At 40.4% G+C, this 20,601-nt stretch overlaps 2 protein-coding genes across 3 annotated transcripts in view; both read left to right on the forward strand.

Moving 5' to 3' along the window:
* Positions 1-421: 421 nt before the first annotated feature.
* On the forward strand, positions 422-8,378 carry LOC116686690 (NACHT and WD repeat domain-containing protein 2). Its single transcript, XM_032511724.1, has 7 exons — positions 422-613; positions 867-1,004; positions 1,217-1,353; positions 2,008-2,358; positions 2,769-2,870; positions 3,442-4,087; positions 4,898-8,378. Exons 3-7 carry the CDS (start codon positions 1,330-1,332, stop codon positions 8,068-8,070), a joined length of 4,296 nt encoding a protein of 1,431 aa, XP_032367615.1. The 5' UTR covers positions 422-613; positions 867-1,004; positions 1,217-1,329; the 3' UTR covers positions 8,071-8,378.
* Positions 8,379-9,064: 686 nt separating this feature from the next.
* Positions 9,065-20,601, forward strand: part of LOC116686703 (probable E3 ubiquitin-protein ligase HERC6) — a 13,008-nt gene continuing 1,471 nt past the window's right edge. The window contains exons 1-21 of one of the 2 annotated variants that reach the window (XM_032511731.1): positions 9,065-9,355; positions 10,503-10,653; positions 10,757-10,833; positions 11,319-11,546; positions 12,099-12,190; positions 12,297-12,424; positions 12,615-12,769; positions 13,822-13,880; positions 14,103-14,194; positions 14,310-14,369; positions 14,477-14,573; positions 14,815-14,986; positions 16,073-16,224; positions 17,269-17,388; positions 17,543-17,641; positions 18,025-18,204; positions 18,837-18,977; positions 19,304-19,470; positions 19,642-19,708; positions 19,824-19,894; positions 20,248-20,431. In XM_032511731.1, the coding sequence (XP_032367622.1) occupies positions 9,115-9,355; positions 10,503-10,653; positions 10,757-10,833; positions 11,319-11,546; positions 12,099-12,190; positions 12,297-12,424; positions 12,615-12,769; positions 13,822-13,880; positions 14,103-14,194; positions 14,310-14,369; positions 14,477-14,573; positions 14,815-14,986; positions 16,073-16,224; positions 17,269-17,388; positions 17,543-17,641; positions 18,025-18,204; positions 18,837-18,977; positions 19,304-19,470; positions 19,642-19,708; positions 19,824-19,894; positions 20,248-20,431 (2,733 nt within the window). In that variant the 5' untranslated portion in view covers positions 9,065-9,114. The remainder of the gene's footprint in view (positions 9,356-10,502; positions 10,654-10,756; positions 10,834-11,318; positions 11,547-12,098; positions 12,191-12,296; positions 12,425-12,614; positions 12,770-13,821; positions 13,881-14,102; positions 14,195-14,309; positions 14,370-14,476; positions 14,574-14,814; positions 14,987-16,072; positions 16,225-17,268; positions 17,389-17,542; positions 17,642-18,024; positions 18,205-18,836; positions 18,978-19,303; positions 19,471-19,641; positions 19,709-19,823; positions 19,895-20,247; positions 20,432-20,601) is intronic. The other variant, XM_032511737.1, reaches the window with a different exon arrangement.

Below are 20,601 nucleotides of genomic sequence, written 5' to 3' on the forward strand. Positions count from 1 at the left end.
TGTGTGTGTGTGTGTGTGTGTGTGTGTGTGTGTGTGTGTGTGTGTGTGTGTGAATGTAAAGTTGATAGACCCATTTGAGTCCAGTGATCCCAGTCGTTGGCCAGATGAAAACACCAGACAGCAGCTGATTACAGAATGCAGAAAGAGCTCTGCAGGACCTTTTTTACTGGTAAATAGATCCTTAGTATAGGAGTATACAGTCGTACAGCACGGCTCAGGTTCTAATAGAGCATCATATTTTCAAAAAATTAAAAATGTATTAAACTTAATCTTAGTTTGAGTAATACAGAGTGACCTTGAGTGTGTCAGCTAATCAGTCCCTGTCGAGCTTTAGAAACCCATTGACACCAGTACGAGTGTGAACTAAAAAGTATGCCTCCCCTGCTGCTGTACCTTCTGTGTCCACATGGCGGTGCGGCAGGCTCTGATAGGACATCAGTATGGCACAGCCAGTCTGCCCTCCCAGGTGGAGGTGTCAGAGTACCAGCTGCTGCTGCAGGAGAGCCAGCGGGCGGGCGTCAGCACCCAGGAGCTGGAGAGAGTGTATCAGAGGGACGAAAACACCATCCCACCCTCCTACATGCTGAGACCTTCACACACCTGCTGTCCTCAGGTGATTACACTGAACCTCTCAACCTCTATTGTCTTCATTCATTCCAATTCAATTATGATGATTACGACTCTCTTGTTAAGCAAACAGGAGTAGCTTTGTCCAAATGCAGCTGCTAATTAAATGTGAAAACAAGTCATGATTAATGCCCTCTTACTGAACAATAAGAAAATCCCCTACACAAATAAAGCTCTAACTACAACAAACCATGTAAGGCATTTAGAAATACAAGAATGTGGTGCTGTTTGTTGTTCAGCAGGCAGAGGTTAAGGATGAAGAGGAGATAAGGATGAAGGCTAAAAAAGAAGAACTGAGGAAGACGCTTCAGACCGCTGTGAGTCTGTGTGTCCACAATGGTGTTATGAGCCCAGAGAGAGCCTGTAGCTACTACAGACAGTGAGATATGTGTGTGGTGTGTGTGTGTGGTGTGTGTGTGTGTGTGTGTGTGTGTGTGTGTGGTGGTGTGTGTTGTGTGTGTGTTGTGTGTGTGTGGTGTGTGTGGGTGTGTGGTGGTGTGTGTGGTGGTGTTGTGTGTGTGTGTAGGGGGAGGACGGGGGGGGGGGTTGCTCACTGTTGAAGTATAATTGATTGTTTTTGCTGCTTCTCTCAGTCCTCGATGCAGATCTGCGATTTGCTCGGCCCACTGTCCTGACAATGACATTATCAGACGTGGCCTGGTTTATGTCCCCAGAGTCATCAACGCCAAACCAGAGAGACAAATGCTGTCACAACTTCAGTCAGAGGTACATATGCCATAACCATAGAAATAAAATGGGATCTCACTACAGCCCACTTTTACCTCATCCGTCAATTTTTGACAAAAGTAATTTTCAAGATCATATTCATTTTTTTCCTCCTGGTTTTCTTTTATTTTTAGAAGGAAAACATAGTTATCATAGCTAATAAATCACCTCTGCAAACTACTATAAAAATCCAAGACAGATGGATTTTGATTAACGTAAAGGTGATTTAAGCATAAGATGAGTCATGTCTACACCTACGTGGGGAATTTGCTAAATGAGTGCTCTCTTTCCCCTTTTTTGTAAAGGTTTAACTTAACTTATCTTAATTTTTAAAGGTTTATCTATAAATATCTTAAGTTTAGTATTATTTACTCTTTATTTTACCAGGGAAAAGAATCACATTGAGATTATGATTTATTTTACAGTTACAGATACAGTTCAGATAAATGTGATTTGTGTTAACAGAAGCAGAGAGATGTGTTTGAAATACTGTTACTCTATCATAGGTTTTACAAATGAAGGTTAATTTTTGTAGTATAGTAGAAATAACTAAATAGGAAACACACCTGTAGATTGTATCAAAAGTGTCACAGAAAGTGATTCAAATACCCCCCCCCCCCCCCCCCCCCCCCCCCCCCTTTCTTTTATTTTTAGGCTGCTACCTCTGACCTAGGGACAACGCACACTGATGGACAATTGTTATCCGAGCTTTGTGACAACTTCCTCCCTGGTCTCATCTCTTCCTCCCAGCTTCTAGTCTACACCACAGCCACAGAGTGTGACCGTCGTCTTGGTTACACGACAGCCAGGAGGCAGGGCTATGCCGAGTCTCTGTGCCAGCAGGTGTACACTGACCTTGTGGGGTTGATTGACAGCTGGAGCATCTTAGCACACGATGAAGGCCCTCAGCTCGCTGATGCTTTGGCCAGAGAGCGGGCAGAGCAGGAGGAGCTGTGTGACGTCTTGTCCCGACTTTATGACATCATTCGGCCAGAGGAGAAACAGGTCGGGATGAAGCCGTTTTTCTGGATGGTTTCTAAACACAAAAACACAGCATTGAATTATTTTTTTTTTTATAACATGGCAGTGTGAAGGATTAGGTTAATGTTTGTTGTGTGGCACTCACTGATGAATGGATAAGATAAAATATATATATATATATATATAAGATAGACTGTAAAGTGTCTTGAGATAACTCTTGTTATGAATTGATACGATACTATAAATAAAATTGAATTGAAATTGAATTGAATAATTACATTCAGTACGCTATAACTTAGTGGTTGACTTTTTTACCAATTCAAGGTAACTTTTGGGATATTTTCTGATCTATTTTCTCTGTGTTGGGACGGGCTCATAGAGCCAAACATTTAAGGTGCAACATTACACCAGAGCTTCCTTTTCATTTTCTGTAGGTCAGAAACTATGTGGAGCAGAGTGAGCAACAACGCCCACTAGTGGTGACAGGAGGACCATGCACAGGAAAGACAGTTCTGCTGGCACACTGTGCTCAACAGGCAAGTTGGTCCTTTTTATTCCTTAATTGATTAGATTTTTTTTTTTTTTTTTAGCTTTAAGCACTAAAAAATGCAAACAATTATAATTAATCAATTAGTCTGTGATTGTAACTTTTTTTCATAATCAAATGAATGAATTTCATTTTTCATTTCTGTTAAAAGCAAAAATGTCCTTAATTCCCCAGAGGTTTTAGCCCCTCAAAAACAAATGTGTTCTGGTTTTCTGAGTACTGTAGTTGGGTTTTGGAAAAACAAAAAAGACGTTTGAATGCATGCCACTGGGTCCTTGGAACACTTTTTATAACTGACATATAGACCAAAGAACGCATAGATTAACCTGTAAATAATCATCAAATTCCTGGATAATAAGAATAATTGTAAGTAATAGATTTAATATTGATGGTAAAGAGAAGCGTTTTCGGTTTCCTGGCAGCTTTATCAAGATTAATTACCCATGTAACTAAATCTTAGATTCCAAGCAGGATAAATTAAAGCCATGACATGTACATTGTAAGACCTGGTCTTTATAACAATGTAAAGAAGGGTTTTGTCTCTCTGTCTCTCTCCACAGATAAAGTCTTGGCTACCAGACCGTGACCCTGTAGTGATCACTTATTTTTGCAACCTGTCAACCGACCCTTCCCCAAGGCACCTGTTGTCGAGCTTATGTTCTCAAATTGGCGGTAGATATCACCGTGACTGTTCCTCTGAGCAGAATTTCAGAGAGTTGGACGATCCCAGCTGTAGCCCGGCATCCAACTTTTGTCTGTCCAAGCTTAAAGAGCGTCTCTCGTCCCTCCTCTCTTTCATGCCTTCCCCCGAACGACCTCTGGTTCTCTTCCTCGATGGCCTGGATCACATCGGAAACAACTTTGGACTTCACATCATGGAGAGCCTCCCGTCCCTGCTTCCTCCCAGCGTCAAACTCATCCTCACAGTCTCCTCCAAGCGGACACAAGTCCTGCAAGACATCAACCCACAAAGTGGTCCACCTCAGTGTGTGTCAGAAGGCAGGGAGAAGGAGTCAGGATACATGTGTGTTCAGCTGGGATTGGTAGACAGGAAACAGTGTGTGAAGATGTTGGCGTCACTGCTGAGAAATTCAGGGAGGAGAGTGACATCAGGACAACAGGCACTGGTGAACCGGGCGCTGACTTCCTGTTGTCTCACTCTCTACGCTCGACTCCTGCACCTACACATCTCGCTCTGGCACTCTGGTACGACTGACTACAGCAAACGGTCAGACAGATTCCCTCTGAGGATGGGCCAAGGGTCCTGAAAGATTTGTTTCCAATTTTATTTTTGACTTTATTTAATCCTGTTTTATGGTATAAAAAAGTGTTAACATTTGCATTAACTACAATTTTCATGTGACATTTTCAAATGCATAAAAAAGGATTGTAAGTTATGCAGTTAAGTGCAAAACTTAACTGCATAACTTTCTGCCACTCAACTTTTTCAGCCATCAGAAATAACTGTTTGATATTTGAGGCAAGGCAAGGCAGCTTTATTTGTGTAGCACATTTCAGCAACAGGGCAATTCAAAGTGCTTTACACAAAATCAGTTAAACAGATAAAACACAAGTATCCTCAAAAAAAATGTAAACTTGAGACTACCTTCACAATAATTAGTCAATGTTAGTGCTACCTTTCGTGATCACCGTCAGTGTCACTACCCTTCACGACTCTATTTTTAGAGACCTTACCTTTCGTCTCCTGGGACTCTTCTTCACACTAATTAAGCCAATTTAGTGCTGCCTTTCGTGTCTAGTTTCAACACTACACATTCACACTTTTTTTTTTAAAGCGCTACCCTTCGAGTCTGTCTTTCTCTGTATAAAACCCTAAAAGCTAACCCTAAAAAAAACAAAAGAACAGATAAAACATAAGTGTCATAAGCATTAAAGGATAGATAAGGATAGATATATAACAGAGCTCAAAGAAATGCTAATACATTTCAGGCTTCAACCCAGTCTGGTTACATCACATTTCTTACCTTCTGTCCCCTTTTCTTCTCTCCTCATCAGATTCAGATGTGACTGAGTCCTCTCTTCCTGATGGTGTCCATTCTTCCATTTCTGCGCTGCTAGATCACCTTGAGCAGAAACATGGCTCCTCTATCGTGGCTCGTGCCGTCTCCTACCTCACTCTCTCCAGGACTGGGCTCACCGAGACTGAGCTCGCCGATCTGCTATCCAGCGACCAAAAGGTGCTCACTGAGTATATTCGGCAGGTAGAGAGCCCTCCCTCCAACATAACAGTCCCGCAAATCGACGTGGAGAGACTTCTGTTGGATTTGAGGAGGTTACTCATTAGGAGGAAAGTTGCAGGGTCACATGTTTTGTTCTGGGTGAGCAGGCATTTCAAGCTGGTGGTGGCTAGGAGATATCTAGGCACTCATGAGGTGAGGAGGGAGATTAATTCGGCGATGGCGGACTATTTCAGTGGCGGATTGTCTGGTGAAGTTGCAAAACCACTTCTTGTAAAGCAGAAATTTGCACCAAATAAGGACACCGCCCAAATGGAAATATACATAGACAGGCAGCCATCCAGCCAGCCATTTGTCTTTGCCTCTTCTTTCAATGATGTTGGCCGAGTGAACTTGAGGAAGGTCTTAGAATTGCCGCATCACTTGCAAGGAAGCAACAAATGGGAGGAGTTAGAGCATGGGCTGTTAATGTCTTTGAGGTTTCACCAGGCCATGGTTCAAGCAGGACTCCTGGAAGATTTGATAACCAAGTTGGAAGGTGAGGAGTGGTCATCCCACTTCCATTTGTCAAGGGAAAGAGCAGTCCTAGCAAGCATATTGACGTCTTATACTTGCTTACTGCAGAGCTCCCCACTGCAGCTGCCCTTGGTGATGGAGATGAGCCTACTGCCTTATCTGGAGGTATTTCCTGCTCTCAAAGGTTATGCCAAAGAGATCCGACAGGAGACGAGGAAAAGAGGAAGCGGATTAGAAGTAGCGCTTTGCCCTGCTCCCTCATCTGTTCCCTCCCTTCAGTGTTTAAAGTGTGTTGCCAAAACTAGGGGCGTCTCTGTTAGAGAAGCAGCAGGGACAGAGTGTGGGATTGTAGCAGAGATCATGGATGATGGCATGGCTTGGATTTGGAAAGGCTCTGGTTGTGATGTAGTCAAACTGTCACTGATCTGTGAGCAGAAGGAGCTGAAGTTTGCAGGAGTGAAGAGCAGCTGTCAATTCATGCTGCTTTCCACACAATGCAACAAGATTTTCTTATGGGATGTGACCAGCCCAGAAATGTTTCTGCAGGTTAAGGACCCTTTGAAAATAGAGTTGAGCCAAAAAACATTAAACAAAGTTGACGGGTTTGTTGCAAATCAGAAACTGTTATTCCTGTGGTGGAAAGATGAGAATTTTGTGAGTGTGTTTGACGTCTCCAGTGAGATCTTGACTCATTTTCAGTGTCAGAGCTGTGTGACCTGTTTGGTTTGCTCCTCTAATGGCTTTTACATGTACTGCGGGCAGATGGACGGCACAGTGTCCATATTTGACACCAACACCAGCAGCCTCCTGGCCACTTGTTCAAACTCAAACCACAATGTGATCACATCAGTCATCCTGTGTGAAGAGAAGGGGGAAATGGCATGTGTTGACAGGACAGGGAGTGTAACCCTTTGGGATGTGGCAGCCAAAGTAAACTCACAAAGACTTGTCAAAGAAAGAGTTACCGGGGAAAATTCTAATAACATCCTCAATGTAGACTACTCACATGAAATTGACACTTTATTGGTGTGTCAATCTCACCAGGTTGCACTGTGGGATATGTGTGACTGGGAGCTGTGGGACCAGTTCTTGGCGCCGCAGGGGAGGGCCTTCACTCAAGCTGTCCTCTCTAAGGATGGCCACTTTTTCCTGGCATTGTTAGACACCTGTCCCCTTGTCTTGGTGTGGAAGGTCGGTACAGGGGACTGTGTTCTCTCTTTAGAAATAAACAAACAGCAGCCACATAAACTCCTCAAATTGGCCTCAGATATTGTTTGTGTCGCTGATGATGGCTGCCTGACAGTATGGGACTCTGGGATGATAGATGCTGCAGGTTCAGCTCCGAAAATGGGGTTTGGAGTGACAGAAGTGGTGGTTGAACGAACAGGCTTCTACACCTCTGATGGGTCAGAGACCGTGTGGAGATGGAGATCAGAAACAGGACTTCCACATGCTAATTTCCTACACGACGGTCCTGTGGAAAAACTGCGTCTTTCTCCAGATAACATCCACCTTGTAACACTCTCAGCAGGGGAAATATACGTTTGGCAGACAGAGACCGGTCAGAACATCCTGCGAATGAGAGGCAGCAGAGCGTCAGAAGTCCTGATCACGCCAAACAGTAACTGTGGGGTGAGTATTTCTGAACGAGGGATGTCTCGGGTTTGGAAGCTGGCACAGGGGGGCATTGTGTGCAGCATACACCCGTACCTGTCTGATGCCCAGGTGTCGCCTGAGAGCACCTTCCTTATTGGCCGTCGCCATGGAGACCTGTTAGCTGCCAGTCTGTGGTCAGGCTTGATCAGCAAGCGTTTCTCCTGCGCGGAAAGCTCCGAGCATGTTGTTGCTTTCCGCACACTTTCAGAGCACCCAGACTTTGTGGTGGTGATGGCTGCCTCAGGGGCGGTGTACACCTGGAAACTAGCAGAGGAGACGCTGTGCAGGCACTTCCAGCTTCCTTATAGGTTTCAATGTCAGCCACAAGACTTCCAAATGTCCTCTGATGGGAGCTACGCCCTGCTGTCCACTGATAATGAAGCCGTCCACCTCTTGGACCTGTCTCAAGTCAGACTGTGCTCATTCAAGGCTGAGGGTCCTGTCATTAAAGCTTGTTTGGATCAAACTGGACACTATGCTGCCTTCATTTCCTGCCCCACCACCACCCTGGAGAAAAACTGTGCCTGTTACCTGCACACAAGGCCCGTCCTCAGAGTTTTGCGACTCGCAGATGGGGAAAGAATAGGAAGTGTGTGTCTGACTAAGAATCCGTTGACCCTGGTTATGTGCGAGCAGCAGTGTGTGTTTGTGGGCTTTGATGACGGTTCTGTAGGTGTGTATTCAATTTTAGATGACACCATCAATGGGGAGGAGTTGGTCAGGTGCAGAAAGAAGTTGAATGGTCAGATGAAGCGCTGCCCTTTTGACAGAGCATTCACCTGGTTACCACTAGCAACCCCCAATATCACATGGCCTTAAAATTATTACGAGCTGTTGTTGGACTGCGCTTTAAAAATACATGTATAATAAATGTGATAGGACACAAGTGATTATGTGCACACATGTATACTGTATGTATGTACTGAAGTACATACAAATACTGTGTACATTTGTTCTCCACTCCTGGGGAAACTGCAGAACCCTCCGTTTCATTTCCAGTTGTTTTTAGTCCATCATGATGAGCTCACTGCAGATAAACCAACCCAGCAATTCAGTTTCATTTCTGTGAAAGCAAAACCAGGTCAGTTTGATCCAAATAGCCTGCATGACGCAGAGATCATTTATACACATGTATTTATAATAATAAAATCATTTATCATAAACACACTGTCTGTATTTCTGTTTCTACAACACATTTACCGTAAGAAATACCGTCCAATTGCCAGAAATGATAGCAAGTAGTGTAGCCTATTGTCTTTAAATGAAAATGAAAATGTTGGCCTTTTATTAAATTAAAAAAATACTAAGCCTACACGTTTTTGTTCATTTTGATCAGTTTAACCTTAACTTATTATTGTCTTATTGCAGATATATTAAGTATATTAAGTTAAGTACTGAAATAAGTTGTAATTTACGAAAAAAAAGTTTAAAGGTGAGTGACACATTTAGGTCGTAGCGACAACAATTTTAACTTAAAACATCGAAATGGACTTTCAAAAGACAGGAGATGAACTCTTCAAGCGTCTTGCTCTCATGATGCCTTCCCTACCTCTTGGTAACCTCGTAATTTGGAGCATTTTGATCTGGCATCCTATTGGTTGTGCATTGCTTGCTTTTTGTGGAAAAAAATGACAAATTGTACCTAGTTATAAACGTAGACATCATGCTAGACATTTTAGGTAGATCTTTTACTCAATATAGCCTACTACACCCCCCATAAAAAAAACGCTCAGCAGAAAGAGTGGCTCAAGAGCAGATTTACGATTGTGATATGCTTCTGATATCTCCGTCAGCATTTGGAGGCAGCATCAGCTGAAATAAAAATGCTGCCACCACCCCCCGTAGGTGCTGTGAACACATCAGATGAGTCCAGGTGGAGACATGGTGCAGCTGTACTGTTGGGGAGATAGCTCCAGTGGACAGTTCGGTCCACAGAATGCCCTGAGTCCGGCGTCCTGGACTGTCCCCGGGGCTATAACCAACATCTGCTGCGGGGACCAGCACACTTTATTCCTCACCAGGGATGGAGGAGTTTTATCATGTGGACACAACTCACAGGGACAACTTGGACGAAAGAAAAGAAAAGAGGGGAAGACAGCACCAGGTAGGCAAAGGAATACCCATCTAACAGTTTTTGGTTCCCAGAACGTTCTGGGAACGTTCGTTTTTAATTTTTAGTCGACATAGTTTTTATGTAACGTTAAGTGTTTTTTGACCTCATGACGTTTAATTGAAGGCAGGCTGTTTGATTTCTTCACGCGTTTGTCGAGACATTTTAATTTAAGGAGGAACTTTATCTTGTTTGCTGATAGCCTTATGAGTTTATGTCATCCATCGAAAGCTATGAATCACATATTACGCCGGCTGGTTAACCGTGCTAAGTTTCAGTTTCGTTTCCCTCTTGTCTGTGAAGGCAACGAAACTGAACTTTACTTTATTATTTATTTATTATTTGAGTTGGTCATGCACGTCAGTGATGCATTCATGGTTTGCATAAATGGTCAATGTGGCAGGGCACCTTTAAATAAATGTAAACTATTAGCCTGTAGTATACTCCTGCATTCGAGGCATTATGATGATTAGAATGTAATTAAACCGTTAAGTAAAATACTTATTGTGCTTATTTTTTTTTTTTTACAGCCTAGTTTTTAACATTATTTCTGATACATTCACGTGTTAGTAACATTTTGTTGCAGCAGGTTTACTGGTGTTGGGTTGTTCAATCTATAACAATGCAGCTTGTGTTGATCTTTTGTTTTGATGTTAAATATTCATGAGAAAAGTAAGTAAGTAGCCTAAGTAACTTATGGGTCGTCTGGACAAGTCAGAGAACCATATAATTGAAGCCCTAGTCAGTCCTCTGAAAAGCTGTTATAGACACACGTCCATATTATGACGTCATTGGTGCAATAGCCTGTATGTCCAGTAGGCGAATATGGAATTATTATGGATGTTTGAATCTCCTTTTTATACTTTTTATACTGTATGATGTTTAATATGGACCTGTGTCTGCAATAAAGCTTTATTATTAACTATAAACTAAGGCTGTCAAATACATTTAGTTTAGTGGAAGTATAAAGCTGCTTATAATGGAAGTGCAGTACATTATTTGAATAAGGTACTTAGGTATTTTACACCACTTTAAATAATTACTTGAATGTTTTTGTGCTGTGCTCAGGTTTTTCCTCTGAATTTGTGTGTATGTTTGTGTGTGTGTGTTTGGGATTCTCTTGTCTGTCATCCTGTGTAAGGTCGTGTGGAGGGGCTGGGTAATGTAGTGTCCATAGCTTGTGGTCAGGACCACTGTCTGGCTGTGTGTGCATCTGGACAGGTGTTCTCCTGGGGGGCAGGAGAGGACGGACAGCGAGGCATTTCACCACATCTACTGTGCAACAGACTATGGCAAGATCTTCGTCTATGGAATATATAAAATTCATACTTATTACTGAAAGTCCGCAAAGCTTATTTCGTTTTTTGAACTTATTATTGTTTCATTGACATGCAGTCAGGTGCCAATACCACTGCAAATACCAGTGATTCAAGTTGCTTGTGGAAACTCCCACTCCCTGGCACTGACTAAAGGTAAAACAATAAAGACACCGATTACATCTTTTTGTGTTTCATATGGAACGCTGCCAACTCTAGTTTCACAGATTATAATGTTTTATTCTGTTTAAAGTAGTAATGATTTGTGCCAAATTCAGTTTTACCATTCCCTGCAGACACAATAAAGTACAAAGTAAATTTCTCTAAAGTAGTAGGAGCTTCAAGAAGACAGCTGCAACAATTAGAGAAAATAAGGATATAATAATTCCAAGAGACCGCCCTGACAAATAAATAGCTGGCAAATAGAGTATATTTAAGAAACAGTCAATTTATATTCCACCATTCTGGCACTGATCTAGCTAATACTGAAGGATGCAAACCCCCTATGAGTACTACCTGTGTTATATGGGAAAACTAGTATTGAATAAGAAATACATAAGATAGAGCTTAAGAAAAAAAGATGTTTGAAATCATCTTTCCGTAAAATATCAAATAGTACTCATTTGTTTTCCACTTTACAGGAGGTGATGTCTTCTCGTGGGGTTTGAACAGTCACGGTCAGTTGGGTCTGGGGAAGAAGGTGTCGCTGCAGCACACACCCGTCCTGGTGTGCGCTCTGACCGGCGTCGCAGTGACTCAGGTTTCAGCCGGAGCTACACACTCTCTGTTCCTCACACTCCCAGGCCTGGTGTACTGCTGTGGGGCCAATAGATCTGGCCAGCTGGGAGTCAACAGGGTGGATGAGAATGGTACTAACAATTTACTGTACTCAGTCACAGACTCACTTGCTCAAATTTTAAAACCAGCATATTGTCATTCAAGTGGAGTTCATTGGTCATTGTCAGACCAATTCTACACATGTTAATCTGCGTCACCTTAAGGTGAAGAGAGTAACAGCTGCTGCCATTTTTTATACTTGCTTTGGCTACGTTGAACACGCAACATATGCGGATCGTTGTGGATGCAGACTCAACGCAGAACTACTTGAATAACAATATGCTGAAAGATTATTAGGGGATTTTTGCCCAACAACACAAAAAAGTTAAGTGCCATCCACAGCTTTTAGTAAAAGAAAGAAGGAAAAAAAAACATTTCCCAAGAAATATCAGAAGAGCGGAAAGTTTTAAGTGTGTTAAATTTTCAGAAAACTACTTTTCTGAATGGAATGGAAGGATGATACAAACTGGGGCTATTAACCCATCGACATCCTGATTTGTATTTCTTTTAAGTGATCAGAGCTCATTATATGTATCATCCTTTTGAAATAAGCACATTTTTCCAATTAATATCATCTTTAACAGGCAGGTTCAACATCTGTATGGTACCTGCCCTCAAGCCTCTGGGTGTCCGCTTCATAAGCTGTGGAGAGGCACACTCTGCTGTGTTAACAAAGGTAAACGATCTTCTGCCTTATCCCAATCATTAACTATTACATTGTGAAGATAATTACAGTATAAGACGTTGCCTCTTATAATCTTGTGTGACGCTGTGATTTTTAGGATGGCAAGGTTTTCACTTTTGGAGAGGGAAGCCACGGCCAGCTGGGTCACAACTCGTCCTCTAAGGAAGTGAGACCCAGGCTGGTCGTCGGTCTGGACGGACCCGCCTCCCAGATTTCATGTGGCAGGTAAAAAAAACTAGGCGGGTGCTTATATGATTTAATTAAAGGAAGGCTTACTTAGTTTTCACATCATAAACTCATGCTTTGAGAATATTTAACTTGAGATGCCTAATTGAAGTACTTTATTAGATGCTTTAACATTATGTTTAGTTAATAATGTTTCACATTAAATTCACAATTGCTTCTTGTCTCCCAGACGTCACACTCTAGTTTTGTGCTCCTCTGGCCAGCTGTGGGCTTTTGGCAATGGGGCCAAAGGACAAATTGGGACTGGACGTTTAGAGGACAGTAAGACTCCCACTCTGGTACAACTTCCATGGGCCGGTGATGGTGCAGAAGCAATACCCAAGGGTATGAATGTGTGGTGTTTAGTAGATTTTAATGAGGCATATGGGGTGGCTCTGTCTCTAATCTTCCTAACATTTTTCTTCTATAATTATATTATAATTATCTTATTATTACACTTATAATTATGACAGTCCCTAGAAATGTTGTATGTTCAGTTAAAGCCTACTATCACCTTAAGAATATATCAAGGGTTAAAGGATTATGGGTCACCAGGATTTGGAAAAAACTGTCCATGCCTTTATCTTCAGTAGACTTGACTACTGTAACGGGGTCTTTACGGTCTCCCTAAAAAATCAATCAGACAGCTGCAGCTGATTCAGAACGCTGCTGCTCGAGTCCTCACTAAGACCAGAGACTGGATCACATCACTCCAGTTCTGAAGTCTTTACACTGGCTTCCTGTGTCTCAAAAATTGATTTCAAAGTACTCTTGCTAGTTTTATAAATCACTTAACGGTTTAGGTCCAAAAATATTGCTGATCTGCTACTACAACTATGAACCACCCAGACCTCTCAGGTCATCTGGGACAGGTCTGCTTTCTGTCCCCAGAGTCAGAAACTAAACAGGGTGACAGCTTTCAGTTTTCTATGCTCCTCATATCTGTAATAACTCCCAGAAACCTGTAGATATCCGCTGCTACTCTCAGTTCTTTTAAATCAAGCTGAAGACCTTTCTATTTGATGCTGCCTTTCTTAAATGACTAATCATTTCTTTAAATTTCTTATGCTGCACTGTAAATTTTATTCTTGTGTTTTATGTTTCTCTTTGTTTTTAACTGTCTATTCATGGTTTTTTATACCGGTTTTTAATGCTTGTGATTTTAACTGTTTTTTACTTGGTTTTTATCTGTTTAACTGATTTTGTGTAAAGCACTATTGATTGCCTTTTGCGAATCATGTTGCTATACAAAAAGACTAAAGCGGCCCTTGCCCTTGCCTTGCCTAATGAACATTTGAGTAATATTTTGATTTGACTTGTGTACTCTGAATGTAGAAGATGGTGTAAAACTAGCAGATTTAAATAATATTTGAAAATTATTTTTTGTTTTGTTTAAGCAGACTTTAAAATATCAGCTGGGTGGAATACAAACTTCACTTACACTTCGCCTACACAGGTAATGTGTCCACCTATTTAAACACTCTGTTCTTATAGACTTTCACAGAACGATACCCAGATTTTTAAAATTGAGCACATTGGTGTAAAACTGTTTATTTACTTGGATTTAATGTCCACTAGAGTCAAAATTGTTCATTCTAAGTCATAGTTCAAGTGACTATTTTATCACATTTATTAATCTGGCTGGCTTTAAAGTTAAATCTAATATCTCTCATTTAAGAGCCTGGACCAAGGACAGATAACTGGGCGGCTTGATGAGACAAAACTGCAAAAATGGTTGTCAATGAGACATGGCAACGCAGAGGCAAAGAGGTCTTTTTTCATGATTGTATTGATGGTTGTAACTGTGTAAATGCACATATGAAATATCAGTCTCATACGCAGCAACTACAGTGTTTGTAACGCTGCCTCTTTGTTTATTCAACAGAGAAATATCTTCAATCTTTCTGACGAGTTCAAGTCTTGTTGCAAGTTTCACAAAGCCTGAGTGAGTCAGTTTTCGATTGTTTAGTAGCTAAATTAGTTATAATGTTAAGATTATGAGGTGATGCCATTTTCTCACATTGGTACCACCGCTTTTTTAATGCTTTGCAGTGGGCCTCCATTAGAAGCAGATGCCTTAACTGTGGACCTGGAGGCAGCTAGCCAAGTGTTTGACCAGCTGCTAGCAATACCATGGATCAAACAATCAGTAAAGAACATAAAATAAGTCATTCTTCATTCATTTTCATTACTGCGATCATTTGTTCTGTAACTTGAGACATAAATTAAATGAATGGCAAAACTAGTAACATGCAGTCGTGTCCTGGCAGGCTCTCAACCTTTTTTGCGCCTGTACATTTTGTACAGTAGCCACTGATATATTTATCTACAAACAAATGCATGCTGTGGGAAAATTGCCATATGATCTCATAGATCTTTTCCCCATGCAGGTAAATCTTGAAGTCCTGACTCAGTTGCTTTTGGCTTCAAGAATTTCCCTAAAATCCCCAGAGGTCCTCTTGATTCTGCTGACCTGCCCCCTTCTCCAAGAGGAGTCTAATGTCATGACCGTGGTGTTGCCGTTGGCTGTCTTCACTGCAGATCAGAATCAGCAGACTCTAAGTAAACAACCACTGCAAATTTTTTGTCACATGACATATACTGAACCTAGAGCTTAATGGGCATTATTGATAGCTCACACAATTAGACATTACTACACATTACTTACATTACATTACATCATCACTTACTTACAGATATTGAAAAAGGCCTTGCAAAATACCTAATTAAAAGCTTATATTTCCCTCAATGTGCTAAATACTTTTCATAGAACCTATTCCAACCACAATTTTTTAAATGTACCGGATACGACTATAATAATAATAATAATAATAATAATAATAATAATAACAATAGTAATAATAATAATAATACTAACTTTCTTTGTATTGCACCTTTAAAAACAACAACTTACAAAATGCTTTAACAGATGGAACAAAAGCATAAACAAATATACACAGCACACCAATACACAAACCTATGTGTATAACTATACACATTTATCGTTTTTTATTTTTTTATTTTATTGGTTTATGTGATAGGGACTTATGAACACCATGTAAATATGCCAGAATTAGTAAGAATAACTACTAGGCATGTCCCTAGGCATGTGGCATGTGATATTATAAAGATTATGTAACACTTTATATGCCAAACAAGCATATTTTAAATGTTTGAAATTGTCAAAGCTTAAAAATGTATGTCGCTCTAAGATATCGCAATGGTGAAATGACATTGCCTTTTTATCAAAAGTTTTTATTACTTTCTTAAAGAGAGGTTCAATGTTTTTAAGAGTACTTATGCTAGTTAATGACCAGTTTGTAAAACAATTCCCAATATGTAAAAAAGATCAAAGTATATAAGAAGAACTTGGCAGCTTTGTTGTCAAGAAATGGCCTTACTTGATTAAAATTCAGCAAATTGAATTTAACTTAATTTGCCACCTTTTTTTACATGGCTTTTGAATGTTAGGGGGGAATCATATATGACTCCTAGATACTTTATGTATTTACCTGCTTTATTAATTAATTTAAATTTATTTATACTTGAATCATTGGATAAAACATATTTAATAACTTGAGAAAATATTCACTTGATGCATGACGTGTAAGTCAACAGTGAATACATGGTGTGTTTTTCTTCCTGTAGGACGCTGGTGGTCTTCCCTGACACCCTCCATACTACTGAAGCACATCCTGGTGTTCAGAAATGCCCTGGCCTGCATGCTGAGAAATGGCCTCTTGGAAACTCATAACCCAGGAGTCAAATACCTGCTGGAAGTCCTCAAGCTACTCTACAAAGTCAGTGCTGTTTTTTTTTTTTTGTTGCCTGTTGTCTCTTTGTTTTTGTTTTATTTCAATCATCGGTGGGTTTAGTGTAAGATCTATTGTGCTTTATGAATTTGTGATCAAAGATGAAAGGCAATCATTTATCCTCAGAATAGGCTTATAAATACAGATTTAACCCTGATCCATACTAGCTGCGTATTGACCCAAGTTCAAGGGACTTTCCTTCCTTCAGACCCTAACCTGCTTCCCCCCCCCCCCCCCCCCCCCCCCCCCCCCCCCCCCCCCCCCCCGTGGTCTAAAGACTTGTTAAGATTAAGCAAATTGATCCGCTGAAGTATGAAAAAGTGTGTCAACACACTCAGACTGCCCATTTTATCTAAAATCATTCAAATTAATTAAACCTTAAGTTTGTCTCACTGCAACGACATCTACTGCACGTTGGACGTTATGAATGAAATGCAGAGTCAAATTAACTAAGAGCGAGAAAATTGTGTTTTCTAACTGCACGCTGCACTATCTCTCTCTCCCAGCTCACCTCAGTGTTGTGCTCATCTTGCCCGTGGATCGTCTTTTTTTCCGTGGATGAGTTGGGAAGTTGTCCGCAAAGCCTAACTTTACTTTTAATGTTATCAAACATATAGGAATGTTCTCCACTGTCATAAAATGGTCTCAATAGACTACTTTCTTGTTTTATAAATTAAGTGGTAAACGAGTAGCAGCAGCTCTGTGTGTGTTTGACCAATCAGCAACGGTCATCCCTGCAAACCCCACCCAAAGATTCCTGTACTTAAAAAAAATAATAATACAAAATATTGTTCTCGGACTAATCTAAAACATAAAATAAAAAAGGCTGCTGTAGCACTGAAATTTCCCAATTTGGGTTTAAAATCTATCTAATTTTATCTATACAGACCTGGAGAAACACTGTGAAACAGAATTAGTTCCTGAAAAAGTTCTTAGTTTCGGGGGAAAGTTCCAATGATTAAAAAATGGCTATTGAGATTAAAATAATATTTTTTGTGTTTAACTTTTTTGGTATTGTATATTCTTTCACAGGCAAACAAAGCTGGAAAGTCCTACAAAGTCCCACTCAGCACCTTTTACGTAGAGGAAATCGATGGTAGTGTGCAGCCAGTTGTGGACGTTACTCTTTGGTGGCAATTTTCTGAAGTGGAGGTAAAACCATGTAGTACAATATACACAGCGTTGCAGTCTAGAGGAGCAATCTGTCCTTTTGTCCTGAATACTTTTAGTTTCCGGTTGGACTGTTTATTGCTAAAAAAATTCTTGTTTTGGTGAATCATTAATTATTATATATTTTTCCGATAAGGATGACGTCAACACACCCGCCATTTTCTGCCGCTACCCATTCCTGTTCACTCTGGTTCAGAAGGTGGGAGTCTTTAACATCGTTGCAAATATTAGGAAGGTACAGTATGAATAAAAATAAATTAGTAAACGTTTTACTGAAAGTGTACTGTACTGCTGCATAATTCAGATGCATTTTTTTATTTTGATGAATATGTATCTCATGTACTTAGGACTGGGTATTGACAACAAACAAACGTTTTTTTAACCACCTTTACACCTACAGTATGTGACACACACTAAAGTAAAAAAAAAAAACACTGATGAGATTTCCAATCTTGTATTGAAATTCTGCGTTGAATGACGACGAGGCATTTTGCAACACATTGTTCAGTGTCTAAAAATCTGAGTTCTGTAAACCAGCCCTACATGCACTGTACAATTATATTAAAATTGCTTTCCATCTGTGAGATTTCTTAAAAAATTAGGTTTTTGTACTTTCAGGGAGCGGAATGTCTAGTTCATCATCTGGCTTTGGGGGGTCCTGATGAGTTGTGGGCAAATCCCCCAGACACTGCCCCGGCCCCGGTCTTCCAGCTAACTCTGAGACGAACTCACCTGGTGGAGGACACCTTCAGACAGCTCGGTGCAGCCGACCACTGTGCCTTCAAAAGGGAGCTGTTGGTAAACCACCGTCCAATCTTTTCCAGCTTTAGTGTTCTGAGGCTAAATTTAGAAGCTTTTGTCTTCATATTACTTCATTCCAGAGGAAGTAAAGGGGTACTCCAGCCATTTAGTTTTGCACTGCCATAAAGTTGTGGGACTCACAGAAGACAAAAAAATGTCAAAATCCTAGCAGACAAAGGCCAAGATATTTACAGATATAGTTCCTGATATGGGTACACTCCAACAACTCTGGATCCTACGCATCCCACAATGCCACTTAATAACATCTTGTGCATTGTCTCATGACTTCACTTAACTTTATGCATAAAATCAAATATTCCATGACACAACTGCTTGTGATCATGCCAGTGCTAATTAGAAAAGTTAATTTTATTGTAACGAGATTAATTAAATGTAGAATTTTATTGACTAAAGTTTATAATTTGGCATCTGACTGTTCCAATTAGAGGATTGTGTAAATGTGAGCTGTCAGAATTGGTATTTATACATTTGGAAGTGTCTGCTTGATTAAATCACCATGTGTTACGAGCACAGGAAGTCCTGCGTGGATATTTATCATTAAAGGTGATAGTAATTCAGTTTGTGTTCAAGAACACTTATTAAAAACAGTATTATTCTATCCTCCCTAGGTGCAATTTGTGGACAACAGGAAGGTGATGGATGTCAACAAAAGGGACCTTTTCCTGCATGTGTTTGATGAGCTGCTAGCTCCTGAGTCTTCAATGTTCATGTACAACGAGACTAAGACTCTGGCCTGGTTCCCTCCCAGGGTAAGATCAGATAGTTCAAAAGAAGCCTGTGTATTTAATACAAAATATACTAATCCTTTTTCTTTAAAACATTAAACAATCCGTAGACTTCATTAAATTGGTCACACGATACATTTAAAACATTTATGAATGTAATAAAAAAGTGAGCTGATTACTATAAAAGAAAAAAAGAATCAATGTACAACTCTACTTTTATCTGATGTTTGATGCCCCGTTTTACATTTTTAGAAGTTAGTAACACATATACTCTACATGTGACCTAATTATCCTGTGAAACAGTTATAAATGGCACCAAATCCTAATCATGTCTGTCATCAACCAAATAGCCAAAAGTGGAGGAAAGGACTTACTTCCTATTTGGCGTTCTGTGTGGCCTGGCTCTCTACAACCACAACATTGTCCACATGCCCTTTCCACTGGTTCTGTTCAAGAAGCTGCTTAGAGTCAAACCCTCACTGGATGACATGAAGGAGTTTGACCCTGTTATGGGAGAGTAAGATTTAAAAAATATCTTTGTTGCGATTTTTGTTTCAATCTACAGCAATTTTTGATGAAAACATGTGCATAACTGCAGAAAGTCATATGGTCTGTTTGGGAGTTTTGATCTGAAACTCTTTAGAGATTACATCGGGGTCATAGTTGTGTATATTCGCTGTTTCTTCAGGTCTTGGCGGTGCATGTTGGAGGACTACACTCCTGATGAAGTCGAAAAAATGGACACTACTTTCACTGTAGGTCCACTAAATCCCAGTCAGAATGACGGACAGTGTTATTTCATACATGGACTTTGTTGCCTAGACGTGTTGCTGCACTATTCCAATCTGACTGTAATTGCCTTCATCACAGGCGACCTGGGGTGGTGAGGATGTTGAGCTCGATCCGACAGAAACTGGAAAACCTGTCACAGCGTCCAACAAGTATGTTTATACAGAATTTACAAGAATGGCTGTATGTAATGGTTTGCACACACAGCAGCACAGATTTGGAGTCTCACAACCTGTATTACATTAATAATATCTAATGTCCTCCCAGATATCTTGCAATTTGGGATTGTATACTGTTGTGTTAAAACTGTTGGTCAATAGAGGGCAGTGTGACATTACGTTTCTGCCATTCAAGATAAGTGTGGAATTTCTCTTTACACTATATATTATAAAAAGGAACAATTATGTGAACAGAGCTCTGCAGTGATGTAAGGGAAGATCGGTGGACAGTGTCAGCACTCAGTCGAAGCTACGTGTACATTGCATAAAATTATTTTTCTTAATAGAAAAGAGTTCGTAGACGCCTTTGTCAACTATGCCTTCAACAAATCAGTGGAGGGAGTGTTCGAAGCGTTCAAGAAAGGGTTCTTCAAGGTGTGTGACATGGACGTGGTGGAGTTCTTCCAGCCCGAGGAGTTGCAAGCAGTGACGGTGGGCCAAGAAATCTACGACTGGGAGGTGTTCAAGGAGGTCTGCTGAAAACCACAAGAGCTTTTGACTTTTAAATCTAAATCTAAAAGAGTCAGAAATGTAGAAAAAATATAGACTTTTTAAAATTAAAAACAAATTGAGGTTTTCTGACAGTTGTCCAATGCACACCAAATGTTTTCAGAGACTTAAAATATGAGTCGTTATGTTGT

The sequence above is a fragment of the Etheostoma spectabile genome, chromosome 3, assembly GCF_008692095.1.
Source record: "Etheostoma spectabile isolate EspeVRDwgs_2016 chromosome 3, UIUC_Espe_1.0, whole genome shotgun sequence".
NCBI lineage: Eukaryota > Metazoa > Chordata > Actinopteri > Perciformes > Percidae > Etheostoma > Etheostoma spectabile.

Coding starts and splice junctions, on each gene's coding strand:
- LOC116686690 (XM_032511724.1), top strand. CDS start 1,330: ATGCTGTCACAACTTCAGTCAGAG. Junction 2,871..3,441: donor TGGCACACTGTGCTCAACAG/GCAAGTTGGTCC, acceptor CTCTCTCCACAG/ATAAAGTCTTGGCTACCAGA. Junction 4,088..4,897: donor CATCTCGCTCTGGCACTCTG/GTACGACTGACT, acceptor TCTCCTCATCAG/ATTCAGATGTGACTGAGTCC.